Here is a 25,712-nt window from a genome sequence, read left to right as displayed (position 1 = left end):
CGTGCTTGTATTTATTCTAACTAATAAATGTTAATGTCTAAAGTAAATGTAATAATATATATATATATATATATATATATATATATATATATATATATATATATGTTTCATTACTTTAACAGCATTTGTGGAGCCTTGTTTCTCAGATCTATCCAATGATGAAAATGATATTTATGCTATTGAAAAACTTGATGTTACGAAGAACTATAATTTCGAAATATTTAAGGATAAATAATTTCTATAAGTGGTAAAATTTGTATTAGGATTTGGACTGACTGGTAACCTTAGGCGAACCTAGGTGCTTGCCTACAGCGCCAATGGTTAGGGGGCACATAAAACACTGAATCAATGACATAATGTCACTCATCCAGTGTTTTAATGCTGCCGTGACTCCCCCGCATGGAGCGCTGTCCGCTGATGAGGGAGAAGCAGCCAGCAGATTCTTAAAGCTGTCGGTTGCTACTCCTCAGTGTCAGTACTATGTTGGAAGGGTGACTCTTGGCTATGAGATTTCACATTCAAGCAGTCCCAGGAAGGGAGGATGCCGCCCCACACCCGGCCTATTAAGGTAATCTGCAGGAATGGAGGAGCATCACATGAGGGGGGCGTCATTTCTGACATTGGGTAGGGGAGCTCCTCCTGACCTTGCGCTGGCCATGATGCAAGCGCTTATTAAATAAAGGATAATAATAAGAATAAAATTGTAATAAGGAAAACATAACATAATATTTTACAGTAGGAATAGGAAATACAAAAGAATTTTAGGTGGACTAATGCATTGTTTAGTAAAATTGCATGAAGGGATTTAAAGGAATATTATTTCAGAGGGAGTTTGATGCAGAAAATAGTTATAGTGTCAGCTTTATATCTTGACTTTATCTAAATAGTTCCTTCAGGATAGTCATCTTTATTTAAGTATAATCAGTGGTTGAAGTGGCAATTTAGAAGTGGCGGTATGGAAAATGTAAGTGAATGGACTCTGATAGTATTATAATCTAGGTGGCGTATGTCATACCACAGTATACCAGCCCACTTCCACCACTGGGTATTATTGAATTTTGCACAATAATATTATTTGAAAATTTTGTATGACTTTCAAGATATATATTGTTTTGCTTATCTAGGTATTTTTTTTTTTACGGAGTCCAGAACCTTATTTTAGCATCCACATTTTACTTTGAATTTCTGTCTATTGAATGCATTTGTCTAACAACTGGATCACATCTCCACCCTTATTTTACATCTGCATGCATCTTTTTGCCACTCATTACTGCTCATCTGCATTACCCCCCCCCCCCTCTTCCCCACTCTATAGAGCTGTGTATTGCCATGATGATTTATAAATGAATGGTAATTATATTTATATAATACATTTGTTGATAACTTTTGAATGATGCATTAGACAGTAAAGGTAGCCTTCCATCAGTAACAACAGCTCTACAACATATGTATTTTATGCTAAAGTGATACCGAACCTTTAACAAAAACAACATCATCTAATCTATCTGGCAGCATTTTAGGTGGTCTAATAAAGTCATTTATCATATTATGATAAGGTCAACCATAGTTGACTTTTGTTACTCAGTAATGTTATAACATTAGGACATTTAGTGGATGATCTCATTTGACAAATACATTGTTTTATGTTTTCATTTTAGGTGTTTCAAATACTTTAAATGTTGTGGTAGTGAATGGCTGATGATGATTGTACAAAATACATTAATAAAATGTAAATTATATGTAATTATTTCTGTGTTTCATCGCGCTTACTGTTTTATGACTTTTTCCTTTGAAATTCTAACATGGAAAGTGAGCATAATGCATAGATTATGCTGAATGAATAGACTGAGGAATATTTAAATAAAACATGCATGTTCAAAAGGCACAAAAAGCCTCTGGCGCTAAATTCATTCACTGCTTACCAATTGTATCATTTTAAAGAAAGTACATTTGAATGTTTCAATTGTCAAAGAGAAATTTATGATTAAAGTTTTACTCTGAGAATAATTTTGTAATAAAAAAAAATAATGAAATGCCAGTGTTTTGTCTGTATTGTAAACACATTCTACAATTAGTGTGTTTGCTGCTGAGAGAGGGCACTACACACAGTTTCTTGTTTTAATATTGTATTGAATCCTTACTATGATCCTTAATTTATAAAGCAACAACATTTAAGGCATCGTTGTACAGTAGGGTGCTACAAATGAAACTGCATACAATGAAGGGAAAGAGAAGATAAAGATGACCCTGCAGAAATAAGTTTCCAAACTTGGAGGTGTGGAGAACACCTGATACATTAGGTAAAGGAGATAACAATGGTAAGGAAGGTAAGCTAGTCAGGGTGGGTAAGAATTATTGAGGAGAAGCGTAGGGTTTCAAGTGTCTTTTCAGGGAGTGTTTAACAATTTAGAAGGTTGAGGTTAGTCTGATATGTTGGGTATAGTGAAATCCACAAATGGGAAGTTGTGGGAGATGTTTGGCAGCCCTTCATTGGTTAAGAGAGAGTAAGACATTAGAAGGTAACAAAGTATTTATAGGTTAGGCCATAAATATACATAAAACAGTGGTTGTGCAGGGATTGGTAGGCAAGGGTCAATACTTTTTTATTTTATACTGAAAGTTACAAGAAGCCAATATAAGAAATAACAGAGAGAAGCAACAGAGAGCAGGATGTGTGTCTTGCAGCAGAATTCATGTTTGATCCATCGGAGCAAGTCTTATCAATGCAGGCCAGAGGGAAGATAGGAAATTATAAGCCATTATCAAGAGCTTAATTGCATCTTGTGTGATGAAAGGACGTATTCTGGTCATATTGCATAGGTCGTAGCAGAATGACCTGGATGTTGCCTGAATCTGTGGGAAAAATGTGAGGGCAAAGCCAAAGGTGACACCAAGATATCAAACTTGTGAAGCGGATGGAATGATGCTGCCGTTGATTGTTGTAGAGAGATCACATATAAGTTTGGGAGATGGAGGAAATATAATAAGTTCAGTTGGAGATGCTGACTAACACTGAGTTTACTGAGTTTAATGAGCTTAGGAGTGGGGAAGTGAATCCTGGTGTCACCTGCATACAAGTGATAGTGAAGCCTATATGAAAATGTCAGGTCATCCAGCAAAACAGAGACTTTTGTTCTGGGTCCTATAGCTTTGCTATACTCTATATAATTCACACATACTTGATAAGCAATAATTATGTTAAAGCATGCTTCCCCGAATATCCAAGAGGCTCCCAAATTTTGGGGAGTCCTCCTGGACTTCCAGAAGAGCAGGTATCCTAGCAGATCCCAGAAGAGGTGGGGCTTAATGATGTGAGGCCGCACTGTGTGAAACTATGACATAGCAGGGGACTAGGCCACGGTCACGAGATCGCATCGCCATGCTTCCTCACACAAATCCCACCTGACATCTCACCCGAATCCTCCCAGAAGGAAGGTAATAAAAGTTGGCAAGTATGCGTTAATGTAACTATGGGGGCAATCAGGGTAAAGTGTATTTTTTTCTATTTTTCTCCATTTCCTTTATGTAACATTTATAAAATAAAAATTGTTACAATTTTCTACCAAAACAGCCCTAGCTGTCCAGCCAAAACAATATAAAACTAATTTGGGTAGCCTAAGATAAAAAAAAATATTTCCTTTTTAAACCGAAGCATTTCAAAAAGTGATATTTGGTCTGGTCATAAAGAGGTGAAAACTCTACAGCTTTTGTAATATATATCAACCATACCATTAGATAATTAGCACACAAAGCAGAATTGTCTTACAAGTTTGGCCCATTGATCTACTGAGAGCCAAAAGAAATAAACAAAAGACATTTTGGGCATTTGATTCATCAAGGAACGCCAAGTGAATGCAATTTGCGTTCTATTAAATCAGACAGAAAGTGCACGCACATACACCCGTATTCAAGTACAAGAGGATCTCAACATTTACATTTGAATATGGGTATAAGTACATTCTGGCTATACGGTATTTTCCGCATGCAGACAAACACAAAACACTGCAGGATACACAAAATGCATGTATGTAATATAAAGTTACATCAGAATGCTCAGAAAAAAATCAATACATTAACACCTGTTAATATAATAATAAATAAAATAAAAAAGTATTATTTTTTTACTATGAAATAGATTTATCAGGATGCTCTTAATGCCTACTGTATATAAATTGCATACTGTATATAAATTGCATACTGTATATAAAATGCCTTTTTACAGTTGCTCTGGCATGCATACCTGTCCGTCATCACTATCAATCGGTACTTACACCTGACCTGTATCTGATGCAAGTGATACAGCGAAAAATCACGTACCTGAGAGAAGCCCAGAGCTTGAATTGGACAAATGTGCATACATACACTCACCGTTACTATACATTCCCTAGGGGCATACGCCCTTGTCAGGAGTGTTATTTGCATTCACAGATGAATTGCATGTACTTGCGTTCACTGGGGTAATGTCCGTTTCTGAGCATGGCCAGAGCTATGTCACGCAAAATACTGCGTACAACAGAACTTACGTTCCTTAATTAATCATGTCCTTGATAACAACAAAATGTGCAATATTAGTGAAAATGATCCCATGTTCTGTTTCCAGAAAATCTCATGGATAAGTCAACCATTATACGTATTAATTTAAATCAGCTGTACATAAATCATAACATTCAAGTGAGGTAAGAAAAAAAAATCTTTTGGTCTTCTGTTCTTGATCTGACATAGTCCACCAATGACTGTTCTTCATGAGAAACCCGAAGTTAAAAAAAGGGTAGACCAGAAAGCATAGCATTGTATAGTATATTTAATCAACCTGTGACTCTCCTGCTATTGTGGAACTACAAGTGTAAGCATGATTATTGAACTGCTGCTGCAGAGGAAGATCTGATGTCGTGCAAGTAGCTGCATGTGTGGCGTGGGTGAGCGCAGTATGGGAACTGCTTTCAGGAAGTTATATATATATTGGGAGTTTAAATAATTATATAAAAATATGAACTAAATGTATGTATTATTATTATTATTATTATTATTATTAATAATAAAAAATAGAACTGTTTAAAATCTATGGATAATCTATTAAAATAAATTAAAAAGTAGAGTGTCAGTGTCTACTTTGGCAAATTAAAAATGGTGGTTTGGGCCTCCCACACTTTAAAAAATATTATTTAGCGCCATATATTTCATAGTACATTCAGATCGCTAGGTTTATGGCCCAGCTGCATCAGTGCATATTGTATCTACTTTGTTATGCTGTAGTAGGGTTGGTTATCCTAAAAGCAAACCACAGGGATCTTTACTTGAGGAGCTGGCCTGAAATCTAATTAAATCATAAAACAAGGTATAAGATTGTATTTGTCTCCCATCTCTCCCTACCAATACACCACAGGGATAAATCTCATTGTCTCTAATACTTTATTATGGCGCAAAACACATCATCAGTAGGGTAAAATTAAACTGTCTCACAATGGTCTAAACCCAGCTCACGTTCCCTATTAGTGGGTGAACAATCCAACGCTTGATGAATTCTGCTTCACAATGATAGGAAGAACTGACATCAAAGGATCAAAAACTTTAAATTAGTTTTCCACTTTTAGGGTATGGACCTAACCTCTGCTCCTCTTAGCACATGAATGAAGTACCAATTCTGAGACTTGGGCTTACCCTGTAGTTTTTAAGCTATGTTGAAGAACATCAGGAGTAAAAGGTTCCAACACACTTACTGTAATTAGATCCAGCTCTTGATTGGATGGCAGTGTCACTACAGACATAATAGTAGACAAGTCTCCTCTCCTGCATCCGAAAGAAGAATTTATGGTAAAGATGAGGTCAACGGAGTTTGCAAGTGATGAATTTGACAGACAAATAATAAAACAAATGTAAAATGTAATGAAGACATTGCATGCCAGACTCGTAGATCAGCACAATAAATAGTCAATTCTCTTTGTCATGTCTATGATGAAAATTGAAAATTCTGATCCTAGTCTTCTGACTGTTGTATAATGTACATCTTATTATCTATGGCAAATGCTAAGTATATTGTGTTGGGACCAAAATGTTCCCATTTAGATATTATTTGGAAGAAAAAACAGTATCTACACAATTGTGTCCAACTATAGCAGCTGTAAAGTTATTCATGTGACCCAAGTTCCACAAAAGAACTTGTACACTGATTATTTTTACAGTTAAACCGAAATAAACAGTATACCTGCTGTAAAGTACAGACTGGCTATTTATAGATGTAGCACAAAGTCTTCTTACACCAAAAATAGAATCACTGCCTGTTTTTCTGGGGATCTTGTGTTTTCTTTCTCTAACGATTGTTATTTTCATTCCCCAATTTTAAACAGAGAAGGACCCTGTAAATTGTCTCTGCAAATAGGACAGTTTGTTTTTGTATATTTCCTACTTTCATCACTATTCATTTCTCATTTAAAATATAGTTAAAAGAATCCTAAAAGTTTATTCAATCCAGCACATACTTTCCAGCAGTTGTGTTGAACAATATGGACTTATATGTGTGAAATTGCATAAAATAACAAGGACAGCAGCAGCGATAAACCCTTGCAACAAGGGTGCAAAACCAGATCTTCGGCACAGTGCCCCCAGCCCAAGCCCAGCGTGCCAGAATCTGCAACGGCAAACCACAGCAGTCACACTGTGGCGGCTGCAACTTGTTCATTTGGCGCCTCACCAGGCAGTAACAGAGAAGCCACAGACCATCTAAATAACTGTTGTAAAGAGTTCAAGGTGTTCATTTCTAGGGGTAAGCATTTTGGGCTGTCTGGGACGCTGTAGAAGCTCACTACACCACAAAGCCTCCCCAACACCAGGAAGCTTTCCTTTCATAATACACTTCTTAGTACATCACCATCCATCAACATTGCTCGATCTGCTTTTATTGTTTGTCGTACTCAGATTGAGCCAAACAGATGTTGACTCACCTAAAAGTTATAGTCAAGTAATGATCAGGGCACCGTTTACTGCAGTAACTACTTGTCACCTCCGGTAACTCTCACAATCAGCCATGATAATCAGTGATTAGTGGTTATCACACCGAGACACACTATGGGCTCCATTTACAAAGCACTGTGCCCTCTGTGGGGGGGGGGGGGGGGAGGGGTGCACAATAACAGGGCAGCATAAAGTGTAGCCTGGACCATGTTATTTATAATTCCTTTTTGTTCCATTACATTTCAAATGAGTTATAACTTTAATCCTTTTTTTATACTTTTAAACTTTTATAATTTACTTTACCTGTTACATCTATAACACACAAAAATGTTTGTCTTTTTAACTTTAGACCTTTTATGATGTGCTTAGTTATGGGCCAGGATCTGGGTCTGTGAACAAGAATAGGGTAGAAATCTTTTTATGAATCATCTTAACATTTCTATATAAACTCTCAGTTGCACAGTTTGGTGCTATATATCATTTACTTTCAAAAACAGTAAAATAATATACAATTGCAGCAAAGATACATCATTTTATTATTTTCACAACTGCCATCTTTATTCTAAGGAATATTTGCTGTGCCTTTTTACACACACACATCTAACCATTAAACGCGAAACTCTCAAGAACTAGAACAATAGTATAAAAGCTTTTAAACCTTTACATATTGAACTATAGACACAATAAAAAAATAATGTATTTTTTTAATAAAATATCGTAAACAAAATTCATCAAACTTTTACAATAAAATTATTTTTTTACCCTAAATATACATATACTTATACATACATTGATTCCATGCATCAAATAATTTCTTAAGTAGATCTACACAGATTATTTGTAGCTTGAAAATATTGTAGTCCCTGATAGAGACACATACTAAGACAGTGGTGCTCAACCTTTATTATTAGCCAAGACCTCAAGTGTCAATGTGTCAATGTCATTGTTGTGGGACCCCAAAATAGGTTGTGGATTCCACTTAGGTTCCTGACTCACAGGCTGCACCTGGAAATTCTTTTCCGCATAGATGTTCTTGTAAAATCATTGTACCTAAAGGATCTTTATGCTTGGTTTCCCTATAAATTACAGAAATATCAGTATGATCCTGTGCAGTTTGAATGAACTTTGCAATTTTCAGTATACCACATTTTACTTATTGATTATATCAATAAATTACTCATTATTTTAAATTAGTTATTAAAAACCAATCCATTTTCCCAATCTATTCAGATCTAGCATATCTGATACTTACTCACTGATATGGTCTTTATTACAAGCTTTGCATTGTAACAATAAATTAATTTTATATCACACACACACATATATATATATATATATATATATATATATATATATATATATATAGCAGTTAACCCTTGTTTTGTTGATAGAAGATATTCAGTCAGAGACAAGCACATTTTCTAGATAGCTAAATCATTGAGAATGCTTTCAAAGATGGTTAAAGGTTTGCGTGAATTATGTATTCTTGCAAATTGATTTTGATAAGTAAGATTATGTAGAATGTGCGTGTGTTAAAGAGGAAGTATCTTTTTAACATATGTGTCCTAGCTTAATGACATAATATAAGTTATTATTTTTGTGCATGTGAAATGTTCAATTATTTACGTATAGGGGCAGATTCCAGGACAGGGACAGGTTGTGAAGCTAAAACACATATGGCCCTTGGTACAAATGTGGCTGTCTGTCTTTCTGGCAGCTCTCAAATATCTCCTCCCCATGTCTCTTGTCCATCCCTAGGGATAAGATGCGCTGTAGTTGCGACATCTTAGACCCATTGCTAAACTGTCAACAGTAAAATGTGACTTGGCTTCCTTACAACATAAGGTAGTCTCCAATTTACACCAAGATGTTTGATGCAAACATTGATTTTGCAGAAAAGGTGATACTTCCCCTTTAAGGTATTTACAACGATAAGTGAAGAACATTACCCTGTATGAAAATGGTCACGGTACAGGACAGGACACTCACTTCCCAATGTTCTCTTGATGTTAGTATCAACTAATGAATAATTAATAATTATTAAATATGTACTAACAATAGATATTAAATCATATAAAACAACAAAGATGTTTTACAATCTAATTTAAATTTGAATATACAATTTTATGTAGATAAAATAAGTTTCCGTTCCCTTAAATTAAATTGTCAGCATAATTTAACTCATGTAAACATCCTGCTTATCTCCAGGAAATAGTCTATGATTTGTTCTGTGTTACAGGACATTAAGAGGTATTTGATTTATTGAATGAGCAGAAATATTTACAACATGACAGGAGCAGATTGGTAGTATCCCATAGAGAATGGCTTGCTTTATCTAATGAGCCCTGAACATATATTTAAATGCGCACTAACCCTACTTTTATTTTCCCTTTGTATTTGTTTGCTGTAAATATTGAGATTAGTGTATAATATGTATGCTGCAGGAAATGTCTATAACTGTGTAACCAAGTCTGCTTTCTGAGTTTAACTTGCCAATAGAATGATTATAATTTTTTCTCTCCCATAACTCCAATATTTGCTCCCACATCACACCTGTTAATTTTTTGAAAAAGTGGAGATGTTGGCTATAGCAACCAATCAGATTGTAGCGTTTATTCACTTAGTGCATTCTACAAATTGAAAGCAAGAATCTGATTGGTTGCTATAGGCAACATCTTCACTTTTGCAAACCTGCAGTTTAGTAAATATACCCACAAGCCTCTGCTACCAAGCAAAAAAAAGAACACCCATATCCCGTTTTTGTTTAAAATGGTTGAAAGATAAGTAAGACTTTTCCACTTTAGGATTAAATATATGCTCGTGTGTGAGAAAAACTGAATACATAGTATGGTCATTTTGCATTTAAAGCCGTAAAGTAATTTTTGGGCATTATATTAATAGCAAATAATACTTACAAATGTATCCATACCCACAATTCATAAATAATATCACCATAGCCAAAAACTGAATTTCTTATTGTTACAGCAGCGATGTTGGCCATAGTTGCGAACATCTGAAAATAATTCAGCATGGTGGCTAAGTGGTTAGCACTTCTGCCTTACAGCACTGGGGACATGAGTTCAATTCCCGAACATGGCCTTATCTGTGAGGAGTTTGTATGTTCTCCCCTTGTTTGCGTGGGTTTCCTCTGGGTGATCCGTTTTCCTCCCATACTCCAAAAAAAAACCATACTGGTAGGTTAATTGGCTGCTAACAAAATTGATCCTAGTCTGTGTGTGTGTGTGTGTCTGTGTGTGTGTGTTAGGGAATTTAGACTGTAAGCCCCAATGGGACAAGGACTGATGTGAGTGAGTTCTCTGTACAGCGCTGTGGAATTAGTGGCGCTATATAAATAAATGGTGATGATGATGATGATGAATTCCCAGGGACACTTAGCTGATGAACTCATTGAGGCTATAAATACTACTGCAAATGTGTTTTTTTGCATGAAATATTGTTTCAAAACTGTATTTAACTCATACCAGATACTTATGTCTCACTACAATGCATCTGAATATAACAAGAAAAACAGATATGTTTTCCTTTACAAGGAAACTTTTTCTGCCCACTGGAGCTGACCTGACCTGGATGTAAACATTCACTGCACATTCCTATTCTACATTCCACATAATGAATATATAATGCAATACCAATGGCAAATATCACCACAAAGGTTTGTCAATGTGTCGGATAATGACCCCCCGCAACCTGAGCACTTGTGTCCATCAATGGCAGTGGTTATTAACGTGGCTGAATTAGTCTGACTAAATGTACAAGTTGTTTCTGAACAACTTGTACAACAACTGTTCAAAAAATAGGTTTAATTTGCTTCTGATAAAATCATTTTTACAAATGTATATTAGTAATCAAATATCAGCCCTATAAATATTTGTTGTAGCAAGAATGTCTTAACTCACACCCAGTTACAGCAAAGTAAATTGTTAAAGGCAGAACAAAGCCAAAATTAATATTCAAACATTTTTGAACAAATGAACAAAGTCCATAGGGTCATATTTTACTCAGGCATGCTACAGACATTTCTTGCATGACCGCAAAATTGTCAATTATATGTCTCATCCGCAATAAAATGCTCCAAACATGTATGATGAAACCAGTTACAATTCATCCATTTCTAGGTATGTGTTAAATCCATTGGCTGTAGTTCTTTGATCAGGAATCCTTGTGAGGCTTGGTTGTATTATCTCCACTGGATGGCACTGGTGCTGAGTTGCTTCCTGATTTAGAGGTATGATAGGATCTGTTCTCGGATCCTTCCTATCATAGTATAAAGCCCACAGCAAGGTAATAGTGAGAATCATAGCCAGGATCTGGGTAACACCGATGGAGATTCCAAGGAACCGTAACACTTGCAGCTGTTTGGTTCCTCTCAGGAAGCTGTACATTTTTTTGCTACAGCCCTAGAAATAAATAGACAAACAGCTAATCAAGTATACATATTAAAACAGCCTCTTCACAGCGAAAGATAAAAACACAAGTGGAAGGTAAAGAAAACAATTGCTGTTTTTGTTAATATTAATTAATATATAAATGCATAAATAGTCCTGTTAATCTACACATGAGCCACTTTCATGAAAAGGATCTGAGTTTAATACTGCATCAATCAGATCTAACAATGTAACCATCAAAACAAAAGGACTTCTTGGGGGAAACATGGTAGTCACAAGCATTCCTTCATAGTAAAGGCCTACTGAATGTATTTTTGAACAACCTTGGCCTTGAGGGGTAAAGGTCGAATTTAATAAAATTAAGTGCCTGATATACCGCTGTAGATATTTGCTTGTTCACCACGGTAGTGGGTCAATGGAGGTCTGGATTGTACAAAGGCACATTTGTGAGATCTTTCACTGTAGGTCAAGGTTGTCTAAAGCTGTGGTCAAGACAGACAACACCAGATAAAACAATTGTATGTAAGTTCACTGTGGTCCCAAGCTCCTTCCTGCTTTATGACCCATTGTTCCTTTTCTCTGTTTTATGCTGTCAATCCCAGTTCTTATCCTCTGCTTTATGCCCTGCCGCGTATCACTGTAAAGGGCAAGGTATATGTACTCCTCAACTACTAGAACCTCTTCTCGAGATGTTCACATTTAGCTCCCTTTCCGAGGAACCAGATATGTTCAACAGTGCTCAGTTGCCCCCAAGACTTAAGCTCAGGTAGTATTAGTTGTTGATTTACGATTCCCCGGTGAAGTGGACAGAATATGGTAGGAGGTAGTGAGCAACTTTGATGGTTTCATAAAGCAAACTGAGAATTAGACTGGCACTTACCCAGTGGAGTGGACACCACACAGTAACACACAGGGAGCAACCAGGATAATATTGACATAATTCAGAGGCAAACAGGCAGAGGTTTATACGCATTGATCTGGTACTTGCCTGGTGAAGTGGACACCACATGGTAGTAGGTAGTGAGCAACCAGATGGTGTAGTGTTGCAAACTGACAATCAGACAGGCAGGGGTTAATGCAAATAACAATCAGGCCACAGTAAGGAGTAGACACGACAGCAGTTCCTATAACAAGCCAGGGATCAGGACAGGTGAGATATATATGCAGATCTGTTTAACAAGCCAAGAGTCTGGAGTGAAGAAGGCAGTAGAATCCTTGAAACATGATGGGTCAAACATTGATAACAGAACAGATCAGGATACAATGCACCCTAGGTCAAGCAGAAATTATCACCAGCATTGGTATGCTACCAAGAAGAGGTTTATAAGAGAGCAGCACAAATCAGAAACTGCAGTATGATTAGCTGCATGGGTGTGGTAATGATTACACAGTTGAAACTGCCAGATTGATTGCTGAAAGAAGCTTGTAACTATTTACCCAGCAACCAGCTGAATCAGTGAACTGCAGGAACAATCCTACAAATGGTAGCAGCAGTAATTGCACAGATGACAGATCATACAAACAAGAGAATTCCTTATTTCTTAACAATCGCACACACTCCTAGCTCTTAATGGATAAGGCTTGGGCCCACGGGTGAAGCTCAGGACGTCATAAAACAGGGAATAAGTCTGAACTTTGCCTATTTATTGGATTGGTGCTGATAACTTTTGCACAACATGACCTCCTCCGCAGAGAGGTCACGCAGTGCCAGCAGCACTTCTAAGACCAGAGCGATGTGAAGTCTGCAGCAAAAGACCTCCCCTGCTTTCTCCAAATAGCTGCATAATTCCTGCTTACTTCAGTAAATCAAGGCAAGACAATTTTTGCCGCTCCTCTTATGCACCAGTGTGCTGCAAATTTTTTTGTCTACCTTTGGTTCCCCTTACACATGTGAACAGACATTATCTATCATGGGAAATATTAAAAACAACAAGCACAACAGGTTAAAGGATGGAAACTGCTCTGTAGAATTGTCTTTTGTCTGTCCCAGCCTTTCACCTAACTTTCAAAAACTAGTGGGAATTCTGGTCACCCAAAAGTCATATTAAGGTGGACATGTAGATTAGGACACAAAGGGCCTGAGTCATTAAGGAGAGCAAAGCAAAAAATAAGGAGTAACTCTGCACCTTAGCAAAACCATGTTGCATTGGAGGGGAGGTAAATTTAAAATGTGGGGAGAGATTTATAGTTTAAGTAGGACAAGTCCTAGATCAACTTTAAATTTCAGTGGAAAAATAAAGCTATCAAGTATATGAAAAAATAAACTAATAATAAACTAATTTAACCCCTTGTATTGTAACATGGTTTATACAGGATCAAATTTACTCCTTCTTTGTCTTGCTCTCCTTAATGATTCAAGTCCAAAGTGATATTTGCTGCTATTGCTGCATATTTACTGGTATGTCTTTCCTTTTTGTATTTAAATTGAAATTAATATGGAGATTGAGGGGTATATTTATTAAACTGCAGGTTTAAAAAAGTGGAGATGTTACTTATTGCAACCAATCAGATTCTAGTTATCATTTATTTACTACATTCTTCAAAATGACAGCTAGAATCTGATTGGTTGCTATAGGCAACATCTCCACTTTTTCAAACCCACAATTTAGTAAATATACCCCTGAGTCTAATATATGGACCTTTTGAAGGATATAGGGCCATACAGTTAGCCCTTGAAGTGTATCTAGCTGCTCATTACTACATCAGAGGCTGAACGACATCTGTAAATACTAAATTCAATGGATATGAAAGAGACGACCTAGCTAAGGTCCACTCCTCTCAGTGAAAAACAAGATACAATCTTGCATCTGGTTGCATGTTATGCACATACATTGATTCATACCAAAATTGTGTATACATTTGCCCTGGTTTATTTCTGTGAAATTGAATTACAGCTCCTTTCTGTGCCCTACTTGAGTACAACCCATTTACTTGTTGAAATCTTATTTAAGCATTGACTAGTTTTATTTTTAAAGCAATTTTCCTTATAACTAATTTCACTGCTTGTTTGACTGTCATGTTGTGATTAGAAAACATCTTAGTAAAGATAAAAAGGGTTTGTGTGACATTAATATGCCTGGTCTGTCAGATTTAATCTTTTAGTTAAATTGCTTTACTGAGTGGACATTTTACATGTGTATGCACTTTTAGCCATGTACAGACTCCAACCAACTGGGTCAACTTATTACAGGAGTAAAAAAATCAGTTAGAAATAGCTCTACAGCACATTGCAAGGTACATTTATCAGTTTGAACAAGTTTGTCATCTTCTAGCTCCATTATATTTGAGTGGCAAAAAAGACATATTGTTTGGTGTTTCTTATGCCAGCTGCCCATAGTGCATCTATCTGATCTAATTCCTAGGGATTTCATTGATACCAGTGCCCACTCTAACTATGGGGGGAATTCAATTGGCCGTGTTACTGTAAAAAGTAACACGCCTGTGCACTATTACCCACGTTACGGTAATAGTGCATGTAATTACCGTTAATATGGTAATTTTAACACCAGCTTTTTGCTCACTGGAGTCGTGAGCAGAAATCAGGGTTAAAATCACTGCATTAACGGTAATAGATATAGCGCCACGTTACTAGCGGCAGAATTAAATTTCCCCCTATGTGTGCCATGTTCATGCAAATTCCATGGTATAATAACAGCACAAACTTGCAAAGCACTGAGCATTTGTCTGTTGTAAGCTGGGCTTCCATGTTTCCCAATTTCTAGTACTGGAATTTTTTTAACACAGGATCTATGTTTTATCAGGATTCTGATGTATTTTAATGAACTGGATTGAAGGTAAAAATCGTAAATGAATATAGATAAAAATGCTGTTATTTAATAACATTGCTAAAATATTTGAGTCTGCACTAAAACCATAGAAACCAATCAGATATTAGCTCTGCCTAGTGCAGGTTAAACAATGAAAGCAAATGCATGACGAGCATGGTCAACAAATAGTAAATGTACTGACAAAAATGCAGTGAAGATTTAACCTCTCCATAAGTAACAAATAGAGGTCATTAAGAAAATGTCATTATCTCGATACAGAGGCACTGTGGAAAGGCACTGTGGCCATTTACATCAGTTTCCTACCCTCCCTGACCATCCTTCTCCTCTATAGATGCTAGTTCCACTTTAACCTTTGGCTGAATATTAGCAGAACAAAAATGTGTCAGTAAAAGTGATTTCACTTAATTTCTATAAAAATGGTCAGTAAAAGTTATTTACAAATGTTGCTGACTTTCACCTTTGACCATCATTAGTAACAAAACAAATCTCAGTAACTACATATATATTAGTCCCTCATAAAACATGACATGAAATAGAATAATTAAGTTGTGTATAATAAATACTACTCATAATGCATCATAAAAAGATGTTGTTATGGTAATTTTATTTTACTATATGAAGAAAAATAAAAAATACTGAATTATCTCATTTTTGTATACAGAGCAGTAAAAAGCCATAAGGGATATCACTGGAACAATTCGAATATTAAATTCAAGGCTGAAAAATCTTGTTTGTGAACGAGCAGTAAGACCTCAGCTTCTAGAGTTCTGCCAAGAATGGATTTTCTATATTGCTTCCATTATTCTATTATCCTATAAAGTCAGTCCTGCAAGGAGTTTAGATACATTATTGTATTATAAATTTAAACATGTCACCTATTTGTTTGCAGCCTGGAAAATTTAGTGTATAAACACGAGTGTGGTTAATCTGCATTGTCTTGTCTTGTTGTATTATATTTCTCCCATCATAAAATGCTCAGGACTTCTGTTGTGGTATCTATAATTAGATCTTAAAATTCTCAGATGAGTGTATTATATGCAACATCATTTCTACTATCCTCCAGTGTATCTTGAGGTGCTAATAAAGCTGAAGTCGAAAACTGCAAAACAGTTAAGGAACTGTTTCAACAACTGAAAATATAATTAGCAATGTATAAATCCACCTTACCTTATTAGCATTCTAGATTAGTGCTACTAACAATGGATGAACAGCATAGCTATAGATCACAATTACATATTGGCATGCCAGATCTTACAAATGATAAAACAGAGAAACTAGAAAAGTCACTAGAAAGCTAGAGGCCAAAGAAAAGCCTTGGATGGCCATAATCTGTCGGAAAGCAAAGAACAAAATGTTTTATAGGACATGCACCCTCTTTAACAAACCATGTGTTGCCCTACTGAAAGGGTCAGGTTTATTTTAGAACACAGGACTGTTGATAGACTAGATAAACATAATACTGGCAAAACAGTTCTGCAAATATAACACCACAAACTTGCAGGTAAGGGATAAAGTGAAACAAAACACGTATTTGTAATATAATCCTAGTCTAAACCTTTCTTTTGTTCTACAGATCTGAAAACTGTATTCTTGAAAACATTCTGTCAACGTTACATAGGCTCAATTAGGGAGAATATAGAAAATTCAGGTGCAAAAGTTACATGTAGACTACAATATCTTTACTGGTTTGAGTTTTCCATTGCCTCTTAATGGAGAAAATATATAATTATAAATTAAATGTGCATGCTAAACTTAAAATAATGGAACACCTTTCATAAAAATAATGTATAGAAGCTTAAAAACAATAAATAAAATACTACCAATATAACTAATACTATAGTAGCATCCAGCACAAAATAGTCACATACTGTGGATATAAACAGTCTACACACTCATAACAGAACTTTGGGGGGCCCGGGGCACTTAAGACAGAGGGGGCCCTATGCTGTAATATGATTATAATTTTAGACAAATGCACAGGCAATATGTTCACTAGTATTAAGTGCACGCAGCTCCCCCTTCACGAACAGAGAAGTGTGAAACGGGACATACCTCCCAACTGCCCTTGCAGTCAGACTAAATTCTGGCAAAACAACACAGTCACCCAAATTCGGGACTGCCCCACCAGATTCAGGACAGGTGACAGACATTACTGCTTTCTCTTACCTGTTATTTCCGCTTTTTTTTGCAGCCTGCACCAAGACAGCTCGTCCTCCATCATGTCAATTGACCCATATTATTATCAAATTATCTTAGCATGTGTATGTATATATTAGTCATCCCTACCATCCTAGCCCAACTAAGCATTAATAGGCCTGGAGTGTGGCAAGGCAACAGATGCTAATGCCCGTGGCAGCAGTTAGCATGAAGGTGTTTTATGTTAATTTTATTTTGTTTGCTTAATATTAACACATTTATACATGGTCTTGCCATACATTTGCATATAAAGTTAGTGTATGTCCAGAGGAGGGGAGCTAATGGAATGAGGTGGAAACAGGTGGTAAAATGTGGTTGGTAGTGTATTGACAAGCAGTGCAATTGTCCATGTGGTTACAGAAAGTGAGACATTAGATAACATCCATGGCACAATTGTAACTTTACACTTTTACTGTGTCATTTTCTTCAGTCTCTTAAGATGCTGACTTTTTTAAATACGACTTTTCAGGGGCAGAGAGAGAGTCAACAATAAAATCTGCCACAGGGGCAAATAAATAATTGAGGTCTTAGCACCACATCCTAAATCTCTGTTCTACACTTGTATCCCCACGTCCCCCTCCTGATTCCCCTTCTTCATCTTGCTCCTCTATCCCCCTCAAACACATTTTCTATCTTCCCTCTCACTCCTCATTCCCCACCTACTTAGCATCCACATTGCCTCCTCAATCCTCTTCTCTGTCTCCACCTTCACCTCATTGCCCTCCTCATCAATGTGTTTCTCAACTACCACCCCCCCAATTCTCATTTACCTCCTCAGCTGCAGATCTTCACATACCTTAAGCCCGGGAGGCAGAGCGGCTCCTCTCTGCTCCTCATCACAGTCACAGCTTTGCGACAGCAGCTGTGTCATCAGTCTTCCCAGAAGACTTAAAAAAATATTAACTGCATACACGCATGGTATCCCAATAATACAAGCACGATGGCACCTTAGGCCAACAGTGCCGACTAAGCACTTAAATGGAGGACCCTGTGCTGTCCCCTGTATACCGGCATTTGGGGGCAGCACCAAGATCCATGCAGAACCTGGTCCGGGGGCATCCCGGGGCCCTCCCTTAATCCGGCTCTGGTGCTAGGGAGTCTGCATAACACATAGGCACCTCTCAGAGCACTGACATAAGGATCCCAGACTGGTTGGGGACTACACACCTAATTGATATGATAAGAGAAAAATGTACAGCTGCCGCAAGACACCTTTTGCAATGCTATTATTTTAATATTCCTGAAATATCTGCCAACATTATATTTATCACCCAAATTATGTAAAGAAGTACTACTTCTCCCATTGTATTGTGATTTTGTTTGTCTCTGTACGGCGCTGCGGATGCCTTGTAGCGCCTTATAAATAAATATTAATAATAATAATAATAATACTTGAAAATATTATGATTTATCTGTTAAACTGCAGTCACATCAGCTAATCCATCATGGGAAGCAGACACAACTCATCACAACCAAGTCTATTCAAAACTAGGTGACAAGGTAAAATATAACACATATATAAGATCGCTGGATGTAATAGATATGAATATTACAACAGGTACTTGTAACACCACTGTATAAAATGCATGTAATATAACGTCATTGGGTATAAGGCTGTATAAGGCTGTAAGCATTGACACATCCTGCATTATGCACATCCTGCATTATGACACATAGAGCCCGCAATATGACGCTTACAGCGCTCCCAGGGGGCTCGCCTAGGTTGTCTACAAAAGTATGCTTACACATACTAAAATGCTGCAAATTACAACTACCATTGATATTGCCCATGAAAAATTGAAAAATACCATTAGTACTGCACATTAAAACTAGCAATGATACCGCACATGAAAAATAGCATTGATACTGCATATTAAAACTACCATTTATACCTAACATGAAAAATACCATTGATATCCTGCATGAAAACTAGCAACGATACTGCACATAATATATATATATATATATATATATATATATATATATATATACACACACACACACACACTCACACACACACATATATATGATGCAGCAGATATGCTATAGGATCCTCTATTTTATTGATCATTACTAAAGTAAATATCAAAGCCTGTCTCTCATATTAAAGCTTTCATTTTATATAGAAATGTGTATATATATATATATATATATATATATATATATATATATATATATATATACTGAATTATAATTCAACCTTTAATATAAGTGGCTGGCTTCAGTAATTACTTTAATAATGATTAATAAAGTAGGGGATTCTTCTGTAACATACCTATCCCTATTCTCTTCATTACCTCTTTAAATTAAAATATATTGTATGTGATATATTTAAATGAACTATTATTACAAACTAAGATTGGTCAGTGGAAGTGTGACTCACCTAGGCAGCCACGATCAGCACACTCTTCACGTCTTTCACAGTGGTCCTTGCCTGTAAGGAGCTACTGCAGCTGCGCATATGCAGCAGCTCCATTTCGGTCATCTTAGAATGTACAGCATGCGTGATGCTGTACATCTGGCCCACTGACAAGGATCTTATCCGTGTGCGCCTGCGTCAGGGGGACAGCCACTGCTGCACAAGTAGGAGAAGAATCGGATCACCGGTGACCCGATCAGCGGATGGCAGGCTGGGGTGGCCCTCTTAGAGAGGGGGGCCCGGGGCACGTGCCCCCTGTTCCCCCCTTAATCTGGCCCTGACTCTTAATGAAATTACAGGTGTTTGTGATGCAAAGGCTGAAATCAAGGTAAATCATGTCAAATCTTTTACACCATTAATGTCACCAAGCAACCAACAAAATACAAGTGAAAAACAAATATTTAAGACAAAGAAGTGAAATTAAAAAACCTAGAATGTCCCGGTTGCATGAGTGTGCACACCCTTCCTAATGGGACCATACCTGTGTTCAGAGTAAACTAATCATATTCAAAATCATGTTCAAAAGGTAATTAGCATACACCTGCCAGTAATTAAAGTGATTGTGATTAACCCCAAATAAAGATCAGGTGTTCCTGTAGGATTTCATTGCAGTTTTCTTGGCTGCATCCTACTGGGACAGCCAGGTCTGCAAGGAGCTTTCAAAACATCTATGGGATCTCATTGTTGAAAGGTTCCAATCATGAGAAGGGTATAAAACAGTTTAAAAAGCATGGACTTTGGAATTCTTTGAAGTCTATCATCAATAAGTTTAGAAATTGTGGCACAACAGGGTCATTGCCAAGATCAGGACGTCCCTCCAAAGTTCATGACAGGGCAAGGAGAAAACTTATCAGGGAGGCTACTAAGCGGTATACGACAACAATAAAGGAGCTGCAGGAATTTCTGGCAGGATCTTGTCACTCCCTGCATGTGACAACAGTCTCCCGTATTCAGCACGTCTAGGGGGGCATGAACCAAGCCCATCTAAAGTTTGCAAAACAAATACATTCAATCACCCCAAACAATGTGGGACATGTCTTATGGTCTGATGAGACCAAGGTTGAAGTTTTTGGCTACATGTAGAGTTGGACGCAAATTCATTTGTGTAGAGGAAAATACCAATTTACTACTGTGCATGTGAACAAAAACAACTTAGCTTGTATCTGTATGAGTCAGTTGCATTTGGAATCTACACGACTTGCGCTTGTAGATACAGATCAGCAAGGGATGTGCAAACATATGCCAAGTACAGTAAAATCATGTTCAAGTAAATTCGACTGATGTAGACCAGGATGTAGACACGCTTGTCAGGAAATGTGTCTGTTGTGGGTGCTCTACACCTGGAGTAAGGTACGAACTGTTAATGATGACGATCAGCTGACATGTGTCCGTCTCCGCATATTACATAGACTGTCTTTTCTTGGACGGAATCTACACCTGCGTTTTAGACGGATATTGGGTCCAACTCTACATTGTAGCTGCGCAATTTGGTTATTTTGTTTTGTATAATTGTTTACTTTCATTTTTTTGTAAAATAGTTCCCCTGTTTACTATATCATACTTATTCTTCTATGTATTTGGTTCCAGCAAGTTTCTAGCGTATAGCATTCTCCGTTCATTTTGATGAATTGCAGTTGAATTGAACACAAATTCCAAGAAAGTTATCACAAGCCTGCTTAGTTTTGGTGTCTATTATTTACTTTGTAGTTTTCTGCCTCTGGGGAGTACTACTAGTTTTATATTGTTTTCCCAATACAAGGCCCTGTAAGCTTTATTATATTTTTATTTAACTTCACAGTAAGAGAAGCAATGTTTCATTATCAGGATAAATTAAACTATTGTTTGTAATATTATAAAGATGCAGACAGCCTTGCATTCATATTTATTTAAAATTAATAATCAGTAAATACAATTGTGGCACACAACATGTGTCAATTATAATGCAGGTTGAGATGTTTATTTAATAGCAAACCAATAGTTGATGCACCAAGGTATATGCTATTATTGTATTCCAAAAACTTGTGGATCATTGTTTTTCATCTACCCTTTGATTGTCTCATAAATACTTTTAGGAGTATTTTGCCACATAAAGACTTTTAGGAGTATTTTGCCAAAGAACGTACTAATATTTTACCCTATCAGCTGCATATATAAGTGCTAAAAACATGCCCTACTGCTCTGATATCTATACATTATAATATGCTATAGAGGGATAGCACAGTATTGTGTGTACTATAATGTGCTAATGTGCATAATATAACCTATGTGGGAAAAAAGCCATGAGATATAAAGCCTATTAAACTTTTTCCAGTTTGAATATAAAATATTTAACTTTAAAAACCAGTTTTAAATATATATAGTATATTTAAAATATGAACTTTTGGTAGCTCCTGGGACTGACTTTGATCACCTCTGCTCTAGGAATCGGTGCCTCATGAATAGTGATCATGCCTGATGAATAGTAGTTATGATGTGCCTCAGTAATAAAATGGTTCAACTTTGTGTAGGTGGCTGATGCTTTTAAAGATATTTAGAACCAGCCCATGTTTCAAGACTGAAATAGGGAAACTTTGCATCACTTCTTCTGAGTGCCATCTAGCCCCTCTACAGTGGTAGAACCACCATCACTGCAGGCTTGAACCCGGCTAGGTGCAGATCAGGTGCCCCAATAGAATAGAAAGAGGCCTTCGAATCAAGTACAAGTTACAGAATAAATTGAATTTACGAACAGTGCTTCTTTGACGTTGGAATGTGTATTTCTAGTATATCTAATAATAAAAAAAAATATTATTAAAAATCCCTACCTCTTGATAGAGGTCACTGAGATCCCCATCATGTGCTTGCTTGGAGCAACCTGGGTATTCTTTCACACAACATGAATCAGGAGGCCAATCCATTTCTGTCATCTCCAGCCAGTCTGTTAGATATACCACTCCACAGCACCTGAACTGTTAAACAACACAGACATGACATCATTTATCTTTCACCTAATTGTTCCACAGGCCATAAGAAATGAACTGCAAGCAATCATGCTCCTCCAAGAGGAAACAGCTTGCTATGTATTGACGAAACCATTCTGCATAATGATTCTTAAGTAATGCATGCACATATACTGCAATAAATTATAGACATCTTTTTATCTAACTCAACAACCAAATCCTGGCAGAGCCTTGATCACACCTTATTTGCTTTATTAGTTGAATAAAATTTGAGGCATGATTAATGACACATATCACATCATCCTTTATACAGAACTGAGCTCTGTGAATGTCATTGTTGATCAAGTGTGAAAACAGAAACCTTGTACTACTGGACTGGAAGAATAATATATGGTGATATATGATTCAATTAAAAATATTTATGCATGTACAAGAGAACTATTGCATCAGTAGAAATAAGTATTATTTGGGCAAAGATTTTACTTTGTAAAAAGAAATCTTCAAATCAATTATATACAAGACTAAGCTCTACATCAGGGCTGTAAGCTGGTTATACATTTCAGTGTATATTGTGTGTATATTGTGGCTCCCAGCTTCCATGCTCACCATAAATTTTATTATATGTCAACATTTTGATTGGATTTGGACTAATTGCATGTTCATCTGCAACCACTGTTATCTCATAAGTAGAGATACTCACAAATTTTTAAGTGGTTTCAATTGAATTTCACCGTGAACATGTTTGCAGTACATCTGTGGCATGTGTTCGTCTTACACAGTTCATTTTTGAGGTTTACCTTTTGTGTCACAGTTAGTATTTTAAAATATTTTTTATTTTTAACACTTTTTAAATAATTTTAAATAATCAAATAGTACTTTATATTTTTAATTCGAACAGCAAAACTATAGTAGTTTAAACATTTTGCAATTCGAGGTTCGTCATTAAAAACAGGTAAAATGTATATATTTAGGCTTGAACGCATCCAATCTAGTTCCAACATATGGCTTGAACATGCTTAGACTGGCTCAAATATGGTGAACCTGTTCATCTTTCTGAAATGTAGCTAGATCTTTTAAATTAATCTACAATTCGATAAATTCTAGCATATGCTGGAATGTCACATTACGATAACTATGGCTACAAGTGTATCTAGAACACATTTTTGACCCCAGCTTTGAAAACCAGTCCAGCAGTAACAGCATGTTGCACCAATTTAAATAAAAAAAAATGTCAATTAAATATATATATCTGAATATATACCTAATTGCTAATATTTGATATGTCATGTATAGAACTTCTTTTCCAGGATAAAATGTATTAACATTTTCAAGTATTTACTTACATAGAAAAGAGATGTGAAATTAGTCATAACAAATTATCATATAGAAGTTTTCAAAAATGTAAACAAATAAATAATGCGTTTTCATACACTGTTCTTTTTACGTAATACTGTTAGTCACCAGACACCCTTAAAATCAATGGCTAGACTCTCTGAATCGGTGAAAACATTACAGAAATGCACCTTGAAAAAGACCAGTTCAGGTCGAAACATGTTGGAGCTTGTTTATTGCTGATTTTAATATCTCTTACACTGAATGGATGTTTATGTTTTGGTGTACTCTGCATGGGAACCAGTTTGGAAACTTTGTGGAACCTTTACCAACTGCCTGAATATTTCATCTATCTGGTATGAGTAGATATACTTTGTTTTTATACTATATATCTCTGTGATTATATGAATAAATTTTTATCCAAGCAATATCACACTACAGATATTTTATTTCTTTTTTTTATGCTGGTGAAACATCTAAAATTTGTGTTAATGGAAATATCCCATGGATGGAGACTATATGAAAAGAAAAGACAAGTTATCTTTTGATGAGCCCATATTTCATCTGACTCTTGTGAGTACCCCACCATAGGGGGTGTCTACATATAAGAGAAGATCTTCTGTGTCTATTGAACTATTTATTTATTTTTTATTTTTTATTTTTTATTTTTTATTATTTATTTTTTATTTTTTGTTATATATATTAATTGGACTGTATTACACTATATTGTCCTTTTTTTCTCTGTTCCATGATCACATGAATACTTGTGAGAAATAAGAATCGGAGGGTGGTCATCACCAAATTTAAGTATTATCTTTATTATTTATTTATAAAGAATATTTATAAGCGCCTGTAGGTCTTCATATTATTGTAATTACAGAAATGGGGTCCAATAGTAATTGGAAGCTGGAGACAATAATAGATAAATACATGTATTTCTTTTTTTTATTATTTAATCAAGTAATATTTATTACGTTTTAAACAAACAAACAAGACAAAACAAAGGAAACACAAACGTAGTGAGGGGTCAATTTAACTTCTCAATCTAATTACATATGGTCAAATATTTGTGCGGTAAAAACATCAAAGTACATATCCAGAAAATAAGAAACAAATATACAAGTTGCAGGAGTAATCAAATAAAATTTGTGCAGTTCCAAAACAGCATCAAGAATTCAATTAGCGAGCAGTGAATGCATGTGATATCCAAAATAGCACACATAAAACAATACACTGAGAGGCGAGCAGGGGTTGGTAACCCAGGAGCCCAGCAGAGGATACAGAGGAAAAACTATGGCATAGAAGAGAGACTAACATCAAAATCAGCAGTGCAAAGTCTATAGCGCGAGGAATAACAATGGCACCATATTTTGTGGCATTTATGTAGCATATATATACCGCTCAAGGTTCATCGCGTCATTCACTATCTTCCATTTATGAAATTCAGGACCATCTGCAGCAAGCCATGTACGGGCTATAATAATGTTTGTGAGAGTAGTAAGTAAAAATGTATTGGTAGAAAGACATTCAAAATATCTTCCAGAGAGGAACCGAAAAGACACATCTTAGGGTTCAGAGGAGGGACACCAAGCACCATATTGCTAACACAGGTCCATACATCTGTCCAGAAGACATGTACCTTTCCACATTCCCATGCAGGTGTCAAAAGGTACAGCCTGGTGAA

General features: G+C 36.2%; 1 protein-coding gene across 2 annotated transcripts in view; it reads right to left on the bottom strand.

Annotated features, from left to right (window-relative positions):
* Positions 1-7,633: 7,633 nt before the first annotated feature.
* The window catches only part of TSPAN12 (tetraspanin 12), a 129,126-nt gene continuing 111,047 nt past the window's right edge, over positions 7,634-25,712 (bottom strand). For both annotated transcript variants that reach the window (XM_075208965.1, XM_075208966.1), the window contains exons 7-8: positions 22,562-22,705; positions 7,634-11,366 (exon numbers count right to left, since the gene is read on the bottom strand). In XM_075208965.1, coding sequence (XP_075065066.1) covers positions 11,064-11,366; positions 22,562-22,705 — 447 coding nt within the window. In that variant the 3' untranslated portion in view covers positions 7,634-11,063. The remainder of the gene's footprint in view (positions 11,367-22,561; positions 22,706-25,712) is intronic.

The sequence above is a fragment of the Mixophyes fleayi genome, chromosome 4 (assembly GCF_038048845.1).
Source record: "Mixophyes fleayi isolate aMixFle1 chromosome 4, aMixFle1.hap1, whole genome shotgun sequence".
NCBI lineage: Eukaryota > Metazoa > Chordata > Amphibia > Anura > Limnodynastidae > Mixophyes > Mixophyes fleayi.
The sequence above is the reverse complement of the archived record's forward strand: the minus strand, read 5'-3'. Positions and strand labels throughout refer to the sequence as shown.